General features: G+C 30.6%; 1 protein-coding gene across 1 annotated transcript; it reads right to left on the bottom strand.

The window, feature by feature from the left end:
• Positions 1-1,301: 1,301 nt before the first annotated feature.
• LOC131029991 (non-functional NADPH-dependent codeinone reductase 2-like) lies at positions 1,302-11,181 on the bottom strand. Its single transcript, XM_057960675.2, has 5 exons — positions 11,039-11,181; positions 10,678-10,859; positions 10,353-10,596; positions 1,833-2,012; positions 1,302-1,753 (listed from the first exon to the last, which is right to left on the bottom strand). The coding sequence occupies exons 1-5, from the start codon at positions 11,138-11,140 to the stop codon at positions 1,523-1,525; spliced, it is 939 nt and encodes a 312-aa protein (XP_057816658.2). The 5' UTR covers positions 11,141-11,181; the 3' UTR covers positions 1,302-1,522.
• Positions 11,182-11,460: the final 279 nt, after the last annotated feature.

Here is an 11,460-nt window from a genome sequence, read left to right as displayed (position 1 = left end):
CATTTAATTAAGAAAGTCTTTGTTTATGTGATATAGAAATAAGTAAGCTTCATATTCAAATGTTAATGCATCTACTCAAAGAATCGGTTTTTGTTTTAAAGGTTTAGTCTTTGTTTATGTGATATAGAAATAAGTAGGCCTCATATTCAAATGTTAATGCATGTATTCAAATAATCGGTTTTTTTTGGTTTTTTTTAATTAAAAGTTTCCTAATTTTCCAATTTAAACACTTTCTTTGCTATTATAATTTAGGTTGTCCGATACTTACTTTGCTAGTGAGTCTGCACTACATACAGCATGTGAACATGGCTCTTGGGACACAATACAGAAGCTCGGAGAGATAAATTGTATTTTCAACATGATTAAATCCTCATCATAGTTTCAAAGAAACTTCTTCCCACAAATAATATAAATCTTACCTTATCATACTCATATTATTCTTACCTTATCATACTCATATTATTGTTTTTTTGGGTAACCCAAAATTTGATCACTAAATTTGACACAATATGTGTCTTCATTGTTATGCTGCATAAGAAAATAAATACTTTTAGAGTCGACCTAAAATGGGAAAAAATAATTTACTTACTTTGTATTTGTGAACAGCTAGTGGATTAACAATTCTTGGATGCTCATATTGCCCAGTTCAGCTAAAGATACTAATATCACAAATGACACACAGAGCATGTAAATCATAAGAACCAGATGAAAAATAGAGGGTTACATTGAGAAAAAGGTTTGGACAAGCATAAATACAAATACTGTAATGTTCAATGTTTTTTATTTTCAAATAATCAAATACTTGAATCAAGTATAAGGGTGAATACTTATGATATGAATTTGAAGGGTACAATGATTGTGATTATATTTAGACATTTGTTAAGCAAATTCTTTTGTATTCATGGATACATCGTGAATGAGAGTAAAGAGGGATTATTATGATATGAAACCTAAAATTCCTTCTCTACAATTTTGAATAGACATATCTAAGATAACTTTATTAGCTTAAATTAATCCATATAAGTTTTTTAACAGTTTGGAAGAAAGATTCACGCAACTTTGAATCACGATGGGGTAGAAAAAAAGTAAATCTTACTATCACCATAATAAATGGTATTAAAAGTATATTAAAATTATTGCAAGCTGGTAATTTCTTCTGTTAAATTGAAGGAAGTTCACACGTTAATGTTTCCAATTATATTTCATTAAAACAGAAGACTCCGAGTTTTTTCTTGTTCATGCTTTGTCATACTGGTCTATCACTTTTCATGTAAAACCATCGAACGTTGGCGCACCGCTACCATTGATGAATCTCTGTAATTGTTTTGTTCTAGGTTTAACATTCTTTGTGGAAAGAAAATTACTTATAAAATCAAATCTTTCGTACTCCTACAAACAATACCACTCCACAATAAATTGATTACAAACAAGCTTTCTTTTTATTCATTTTGCCGGGCCTGCAAAGAATAACACATTGATTCTACTGCTTTGGTTGTACAAATAATATTTTATTTCTTGATACTCAGAGTTCATCATCCCAAAATTCCTCAACTGTTTTAAAAGGTCCATTTATTGGATTCACAAAGAAGTTCCTCACCAGATCTGTCGATTCCTGTGTTATGCTGTTGATCTTTTGGTGGTCTTCTTCATCCAATTTCCAATCAAATACTTGGAAATTCTTTGATATTCTTACAGGATTGAAGCTCCTGGTTATAACAGTTACACCCTTTTCTATTCCCCAGCGCAATGCCACCTAAGTAGACAAATTAAGACTGAATTACTTATATTCCAATTGATTTATATGGTTAAGATATAATCAAATTCAGAAATACCTGGGCAGGCGTTTTTGCATGTTTAGCGGCAATCTCTTTTACTACAGGATTATCTAAGGTACTGTTCGATCCCCATGAATTTCCTGGACCTCCTAATGGCGACCATGCACAAACATGAATATTCACACTCTTGCAATACTCCCTCAATTTCTTCTTCTGCCAGACAGGATGCATCTCAACCTGCACAATCCAAATTCAGTAACATACAACTTGGAATTTAGAAAATAAATTATATAATATATTAAAACAATACCAAACAATTTTATACACTAGTTATAGAATGATTCTTTAACTTAATATTTTATGTGACCTAAATAACAAAATGAGACGATATAAAACCATTTTTAATGAGGTGAACTCCAAACTATGGTTTTAAAGAGATAACTTGAACAAAATCGATACATAAATCCTTGAAGGAAACAAAATTAGTCCTACCAAAAATAAGGTCCTTAATAAAATCCACTTAAGAATTATGGATGCCAAAAAAAATATAGGTCCTTAATAAAATCCATAAAAGAATTATGGATGCAAATTTAAAAAATATTAAATAATAGATTCGTCACTAAACAATCACATCCCTTCACGGAATGTGACATACATTCTATATGGAATTTGTTTTTTAAAATATAGTTTAAGAAAGGTGGAATTAATTATTTCCCAGCTTGAAACTATTGATTTGCTCAAATTGAGAGGAGCGGTGGATTAAAATAAGATATAATAGGTAAACTTGGATTTCATGAGTGTATTGTAGGAACCCTACCTCTAAAATGGTAAGGGATTGCTATAGATAGCCATTAAATCTTCAATAGATTTTCAGTGGGGAGCCATGTAGCATGTTTTTGACATCCATCAAAGTATGAAGGATGGAGGAGGAGAAAAGATGATGAAGATATTTAGAAAGATTAGAAAAGAGAGTTTGTCTATTTAAGCTTATTTATGTAAGTTGCAACATCCTTTCTGTATGAAGAATTCATATTCTAATAGAATTGTTCTAGTAGTTAATTATGCTCAACAATTTTTAATTAATATGTTTACAATCTTTTCCTTTAATCAGAAAAAATGAAAAATCTATAATTTTATTTAGAATGTAATAAAGAACCTATTAAAAACAATTGCTTAATAAAGGCTATGGAACATGTTCATACAATAAATTGTGTTTAACAAATGCAGGTGTATATATATATTTTTTGATAATTAAACAATTGGATAGGGTCAGTCCCCGTTCATTCATAAAATAAACATATACATCAAGTTCAGGAAATTTATCAAAGAAAATAGGGTATCTACCTAGTCTTAAAGCTGAGTTCAATTTCTTGTCTCATAAGGATATAAACTTATGCCAGTGAATACAAGGCATCTATCCCTTTCAAGTAGCATAAAAATTATATATTTTGATGCAAAATGGCCTTGCACTACCCACATAATACTACATATTATCTACTAGGATGTAAATATTTATTATATAGAGTAGTTGTTTTAGAGATGTGTGAATCCCAAAATAAAGGCATAGGAATATTCTATTGTGGGGTTGTTAGACAATGGATATTTATTTTAGCTTCATAATGTAGATCCTTGTATGTTCCTTATTTGTCAATAGAGTGAAATATAGAGACTATCAACTTTCCAAATAGGTTCACAGTCATGTCTACACATGTCCACATGCACATGCTTTCTTGCACACAACCTTGATTACATTGTGAAATATGTTCATTAATTGTAGATTTATAGTATTGAACATGCTATAAAATATTCACAGTCTTTGAACAATAATTAAAATGAAAATAAAAATTAAATAAAACAAAATTAGTACAAATACATTAGATTAGCATTAACAACAAGGATGAAAAAATGAAGGGACAAAAATTCCCTTCAATATGGGATGGAATTACATTTATAGACACTAAAAATGGAAGGTATGTGTTTAGTGTGTAGCAATGGATTGGATGTGGATATCTATAAAAGCATAAAGGGATAAATTTCATGAGAGGACAATATCTATTCATGAGAGGAGAATGAGGAAGTCCAATGTAGGCATTTAGACATAGAAGGGAAACAAACTTAAACTATTAATGCTATAATATTGTACTTTCCAAGTGCGTATCCTCTAGCAAGTATTTATGGTCCAACATTTATCAAAATAAAATTTATTGGTTGATTGTGTTATAATAGTTTTCCATTAGTATGTGTTTCTGGTAGTAATTTTCTTTTTAGGCGAGAAAAAATTGAGAATTTAGAACTCTATATAGAATATGAGAAGGAACCTATTAGAATCCATAGAATAAGAAAGATGTTGAAACTTCACATAAAAACACTATTTAGAAAATGCATGTGTGTATATTGGATTACGAGTTCTTAGATATGATGTGTTAATCTTGAGAGAACCCTATAGGATTACACTAGTGATTAATTTTTAATCAATATCCATTTAGAATTCATGATATAGTTCTTCTTGAGTGACCTATATTCTCAATATTTTTTAGTAGTGAATAATATATAGCTTCTATCCACTTTTTAAATGGGTTCTCACGCGTGTCTACACATGTTCACATCCACACTCTTGCATACACATACCATTTATTACTTTGTGAAATGTGTTCCTTCATTACAATATTATATTGTTTAACATGCTATCAAATTTTTGACATAGTTTTCTACACTAATTTCTATGAAAAAGAAATTATATCTACTCAATAATTGTTAAAATGTAATGTGTGTAGTGTGTAGTTTTTAGTTCGTTGTTAAATAGCATGCATACATATGGATTTTTCTTAAGTAAAAAGAGAATTTGATGGTTCATGGTACTTTGAATTAAGGAACCCTTTGCATATTTGATATTTCTTGGCATTATTTTATGAAACAATTTGGGCATACTATATCTAATCTTGGTAAAATCTATCATAAGAGGCGCTCCAATATTTATATAGTAGCTAAAATAGGAAACATGTTTCTTTGCCTCATATAATGATTAATATTATCATGGATGATTTCTTATCCTTCTAATAATTTATATTTTTATAGTTATATATTGGTTTTGGTAGATAAATTCTTGGATGGGCCAACTCCCATTATATTAATTTGAAAAAGGTTAACAAAGTCTATATAACATAAGTCTTGCAAAACCTAAAAGAGTTCCCAATAATACAAAATTGGATCTATTATCGCCCTAACCCTGATTGGACATTCACAAATGAAACTATTACATCTTTAACATAAACCTAATAACCTATAACAAATATTCTTATTCCTATATTTTTTTATTTTATGAATTAATTTTTTTTATATTGTGTACTCATTTTTAAGAATACATGTTTAACCTTTGTTATAATTGTTTCTTACAATTATTACTAGCAATAGTTATAAGAAAATGGAACTTGAAGTTTATTCGATAAGATTTTTAATAAAGTAGGTAGTAATTTTCATCAAAATAAATGTATAAACATGTATTAAAACATACATCTTATTAGTTTTAGCATGCAGTTATAGATATATAACATGAATATTTAAATCAGTGAAAATTCATTTCATACCTAGTTTGAAAATTTGAAAGAAACTTTGGAAGAAACTAATATAACTCCATAACTATCCTAATTGCTTTATCCAAAGACTCAAAATGGTAAAAAAATTGGCTCTATAATTATTAAGTGTTATATAATAGTGGTTGCATTATAATCATGTCAGAAAAGATAAATTTTTCTTTTTAATTGGTTATTATCTAGACTTTGGTACTATAAAGATGAAGTTATATGGGTTATACAATATTGATGATAAATTCTAATTATTAATGGTAAAAATTAAAAAATTTAGATCTTGGTGTCCTAAATATTATATTTTTTAGTGTAAGATTGTTAAATTATTAAAATAATTGTATATCTCTACATATTTTCAAGCATAATTAATTGATAGGAATCATCGAAAGGAATTATGATGGGGTTTGAAATACTAATCCAGGAATTTATATCCTTTTAACAACTTTGTTAGTATGAATTAATTTTAAAATGGACATTTGTGGATATTGATGTAGGATTAGATAGGCAATATCTCAACATTCCTAGAATCCTTTCAAGACAAAACAAATTTCTACAATAGAGAATGGAAAGGATAACTCACATAATAAGGATGCATATAATGATTCATTTCAAATATGAAATATAGATTGAGATGACTTTCTTATGGAGGCAATGTGTGATGTAGTATGAATAACTAGCATGTCACAAGAATTAAATGCCTAGTGCAAATATTAAATGTCAAGGAAACTAAAAGTAAATGAGTTAAAGATGGCCCATTATAACTAACTTCTAGAATGACACCTAGGGCCTAAGTTGAAATATGAATATTTCCCATCACTAGGTAATTTCAAGGTACAAGATCTTGACTAGGTATTGGACATCATTGACTCTAACACTCCCCTTGATTAAAATATATAGTTCTGGCTACTAAGCCATGTTTGTTACCCATGTAAAAAGTCTCTCATAAATAAAGAAGAGAAAATCCACTTGAGGTAAAATATCTATCGAAAAGAGAGAATGTGAATTAAGATCGAAAATAAGTGATGAGATGAGTAATGTATGGAGTTGTCATCAATTACCCCACAAACTGAATTCATCAAAAAGATACATTTGATATCCCCTCTCCATAAGTGGGAAAGAAGGAGGCTAAGAAGAAACCCATAAAGAATAATTTCCTACAAAAAGGTAAGTGCCTAAAGGAAAAATATAATCCATTGATCACAAAATAATTGCCTTCTCTTAGGAAGAAACAAAAAAAAATACAAATAAAGAAATGCTTCCCTTTTAGGATATGAATCAGAAGATAGAAGTGTGAAGAATAATGGTGATATCTCTGAAAATTAATCAAGTGTATCTTTTTCCATGAAAGATGTAGATACCACAATCTAACCAAGTACATGCCCAATCACGGAATAATGTGAAAAATTGGAACTCTACAGTAACTAATGTTTAACTAGATCCAAAGATTAATATGGTTTGATAAAGGAAGTGCAATTACTATCATCAAAGAGGAGAGGTAACCCATCAAATGATTGCTCTAAATTTGAAAGACAAACATGATATTGATGAATAGGAATGATGAGAGTATCAATTAGTGAATCTACATAAGGAATTAATGAGGGTGAAGGTACATCAAATAACTCTAAAGAGAGTTGGGAACCTTTGAAGCAATACTTTGAAGTTTCAATGTACTCCAATAAATCAAACTCACAAATAGTATCATAGTAGTTGGATATTCTTTCTAAAATGTGAAGATGCATATTATAGTCTAAAATAGGATAATCTGAGAATGGCTAAGTATCAGGATCTCCATATAGCTCCCAATTTTTAGTTCATAGAGCATAAGGACATTCAAAATCAACAATAGACTTCGATATGTCACCATCAACATTGATTGGTATAACTCCTACGACATGATCCCTTTTACAATTCAATTAAATCTTCTTAATATGTGTGCTAGGAAGATGATAAATATTATACAAATGTGGAAAGTGAATCCTCAACAACCCAAGAATTGTTGCAAGACCAAAACACTTCCACAAGAGATTCTTGATTGAATGTGATATATATAAAATAAACTATGTTGCTTATAAAGGAATGTGTGATGTCGTATGAGCAGATAACATGACATGATCATTAAATGCATAATGCAAATATGAAATGCTTGGGAAACTAACAATAAATTAGATGAAAATGGAACTATTATGACTAACCTCTAGAATGACACCTATGGAATAAGTTAATTTTTGAATATGTCCCCTCAATAGGCAATTACAAGGTACAAGACCTTGACTAGGGACTACAAATTATTCACTCTAACAAGTTATTTGTCATATCAAATGGTTTTACTCTCCCATGTAGTTTTCTTCCTAGACTATTCTTTATATTTGATTTCCATGAAAAGTTAATTGAGTTGTTGTGAAACACTTGGGTATAAGATTTTAAATGTGTGTCACTTGAGAAATAGACCTGTTAGGAGAATTACATGGGAGTAATCTTCTTTTAAAGCTCCTATCTACATTTCTTTTGGTTAGAGGATGCCCTTGCAACCCATGTTTGAAGGAATATTTTAATAAATAGTTTCATTTATCGGAATTGTTCCTAAACTTGATTATATCTTTCTTTCTCTCATATGCTTCATCTTGAGATTGAAATTAGCACTATATGGTGATCGGATCACTTTCAAATTTATGCATCCCCACTATCTAGGCATGGGTAAATAGTTAAGTAACCTGTCATCAAACAATTATCTACTCCAATGTTTTTTATGTTTGGATTTCCAAAATATACACCAATCTTGGATAAAATTTTGAGTCAGCATCATTATGGTTTTACTTGATGTGCATGTGTCAAAATGCCTCTATACTTATATAAATGAAAACTAATAATTTTGTATGTTGAGCATTATGACACTTTTTCTTCTATTAATAATAAGTATAGGTGCAATGAGTAAGCCTCAAGGCCCCAATGACATCAATTATTCCATGAAATAAGGAAATTTTAAACATAGTCATGACTTGTCACTGAACTAATTCACAAATTCTATATTGTATCTAATAATGATTACTTAATGCGTTATGGTTTGATTTTTAAAAAATTCTTAATCCTTTTTTATGATCATCCTATTCTAAATATGTGTTACTTTCCTTGGTAAAATTGGGATGGAAATCTTGATATCTTCCTTTGTCAACTATAAGCAATTAATGGTCAGTATTACTAACTACAATATGAAAATTTGTCTCTATATGTGTGAGATAGATATTATATCTTCCAGACTATGATTTAAAATCCAAAGAAATTTATCTACCCAAAATGGGAATATTATAAAATATTACATTTCTAGATTTAAAGTTTATCTAAAAACCATTTTTGTTTCCAAATAATAATTGAATAAAGTGAATCATTCCCTTAACATTATGGTGATGATTTTTATAAATATTTAAATGTATCTAAATAGAGGCCTACTCATGTGGTTTTAATGTGTTTCTTGTTTGATAAATGTTGACTCCAAGACCTTAACAATCATCGTATAGTTTAATAGATCACTCTAGGGAAATGTAACTAGATTAACTAGTTAAGGGTGTAAAACTTTTAGATGGTATATTTCAAATGAATGTTTTGGTATACTTTAAACTTTAGAATGTTGAATTGAAATAGATACATAAATTGACTTCTTAAAATCACAACTAGAGTTGGTCCAAAGAAAATCTATGAGGGCACAATTAAAGGATTTTTTTTTCTTAGCATATCTTGTCCCACTTATTAGTCACTCATTGATAATTGTATTATTTCTCTACAATGAAGGAGTTTAAGGGGATGCTATTTTAAAAGATATTATTTTATATCATACGTTTGAAATGATTTTACTAGTAGCATTCAGGTGATAAATTCGAGGAGCTACCTGATAGTATGGAGTTAACTAGCTCTCACTAGTATCACACAAGTGATAAATGCTATGAGAAACCCATATTATGAATTTTGTATTGGCACTAGTGTATCAAAATGAATGTGTGTGCCTCCTATGTTATGCTTTCCTAAATTATGGTTCTCTAGGTTGTGATTCTTAAATTATTTTAACTGTTTGATACCACAAATACTAGTCATACGTGATGTGAACCATATGGCATCTTGATCATAGTAATTTAATTATAAGATTAATAAGAGGCTTAGCAGGGTATGTAAATGCTATTAATGACATTATGTGATGCATGTTACTATGCCTATGAGCTTGTTAGTAATGAAAAGTACTATGTGATCCTTGTCTTGTCATAATAATTGGAATTGATCTTAGAGGAAAACAAGACCATTGGTGTAATATGGGCTGCACAAAAAATTCTCTTTTTGAGATGTAGTTTAATACTGACATGTTCATGAATGCGAAAAAGAGGAATATGTATATCGTAAGACAACAACCACTTTCCTTTTCAGTAACTAGTCACATTTTATATATGTGATGTATCTATGAACTAGTCACTTTGTGTACATGTGATGTTGTTCAAGTTATTACCGTTATGTGTATATGATGTGTACACGAGTTGATTATATTGTATATATTATGTATGCATGAAGTACTCACATTATGTATATGTCATACATGCATAAGCTTATGTAAATGAGTCAATCACTATGGCATACAATGTATGCCATATATGTATAAATTAGTCCTTACGGAATGTGTAGATGAAATCTTAATATGACACTTCTAATTTGTAGAAAGAGATATAAAGATAAGGTTATCTTACTTGAAGATAAGGTGTGAATCTACAACTTTGTGTCATTATAAGATCTTATCTTATAATGTGATGTAGTAGGATAAAAATTAAAAATTGACAACGGGAGGTGGTTACTACATTACCGATAAAAGAAATATAGACGAAAACGACAACAACATTGGACTTTATGGGTTGTGCAGACTCGATTTCTTTGTTGGAAAGATAAAAATCAGGCCACCTCCCTAGTAACACTTTGAAACCCATTTCACTAAATCTTTGACCAATAATATAAAAGTAAATACCTGATTTACAGCTGGAGGAATCTTCGCAAACGCAAGAATATTGCTAATCTTGTAAATGGAAAAGTTAGCGACTCCAATTGCTCTTGTGAGACCAAGTTCAACACAACTCTCCATTGCCCGCCAAACCCCTTCAATATCTATTGCTACAACATCATCTGGTGTTAGAAAAGGATACATAGTACCCTTCTTGAGGGCGAAAGGCCAGTGGATCAGATACGAATCCAAGTATTCTAATTTCAAAGCCCTGTATCAGCAAAATAGAAAACCGTAAGAATAGATCATGAATGGCAAATCACTGATAACAAAACACAGGGCCTGCTCTTACTCTAAGCTTTTTCTGAGAGCAGGAATGACATCCTGAGGATAGCAGTCGGTGCCCCACAGCTTGGAGGAAATAAAGACTTCCTGGCGAGATACAAGCCCCATTTCAAAGGCTTCTTTCAAGGACTCTCCCAATACGCCTTCAGTGAGGTACAAGCTTGCAGTATCAAATGCTCGATAACCAACCTAAGTACATGCATGCTTTATTATTTTAAGAATTTACATAGAGATCGATATATTAATGAAATACAATGAAAGAGCGTAAACAGTACCGGAGGACTAATCATATAAAATGCCATTCCTGGTTTCAGAAAAAAGCTTACTGTAAATGGTGCTAAAAATAAACAAGTAATCTTTAAGCTGACCTGAATGGCTGCAAGCACTGAGGCCTTAACATGCTCGAGTGGTGTAGAGCCCTTGGTTATCATGACATTGTCTGCGGCCAAACCAAAGCCCATTACAGGCATCTTGGAACCGTTATTAAGTGTTGCTGTTACAACTTCGGCCATTTTCTCTGCTTCAAGCACTCTACTCATTGATTTTCTAAATGTAATAAGAAGATTTTACTATGCCGAAGGGGTTGCTCTCTATGAGAGGGACCGACCTGATATCGGCGATCAACGGCTGATAATGGTCCTTAAAGATGCAAGAGGATAGAAATGATCTGGCCCGTTCGTTTTTCTGTGGTTGTGAGTGTCCCTACGTGGAGTTAATGCCAGAATGCGCAGTTCGACATTAATCATTTATCCGGCAGGAAGGAGTGGTTTCTGGAGCAAATAATGGAGAC

This window comes from Cryptomeria japonica, chromosome 7, assembly GCF_030272615.1.
Source record: "Cryptomeria japonica chromosome 7, Sugi_1.0, whole genome shotgun sequence".
Taxonomy (NCBI): domain Eukaryota; kingdom Viridiplantae; phylum Streptophyta; class Pinopsida; order Cupressales; family Cupressaceae; genus Cryptomeria; species Cryptomeria japonica.
This window is presented reverse-complemented; position numbering and strand designations above follow the sequence as displayed.

Bases quoted from the DNA above. Each gene is read 5' to 3' on its own strand.
- LOC131029991 (XM_057960675.2), bottom strand. From the start codon at position 11,140: ATGCCTGTAATGGGCTTTGGTTTGGCCGCAGACAATGTCATGATAACC. The intron at 2,013-10,352 runs GTATTTACTTTT...TGGATTGTGCAG, and splicing joins TTCCTCCAGCTGTAAATCAG to GTTGAGATGCATCCTGTCTG. The intron at 1,754-1,832 runs GTATTTCTGAAT...TTGTCTACTTAG, and splicing joins ATGCAAAAACGCCTGCCCAG to GTGGCATTGCGCTGGGGAAT.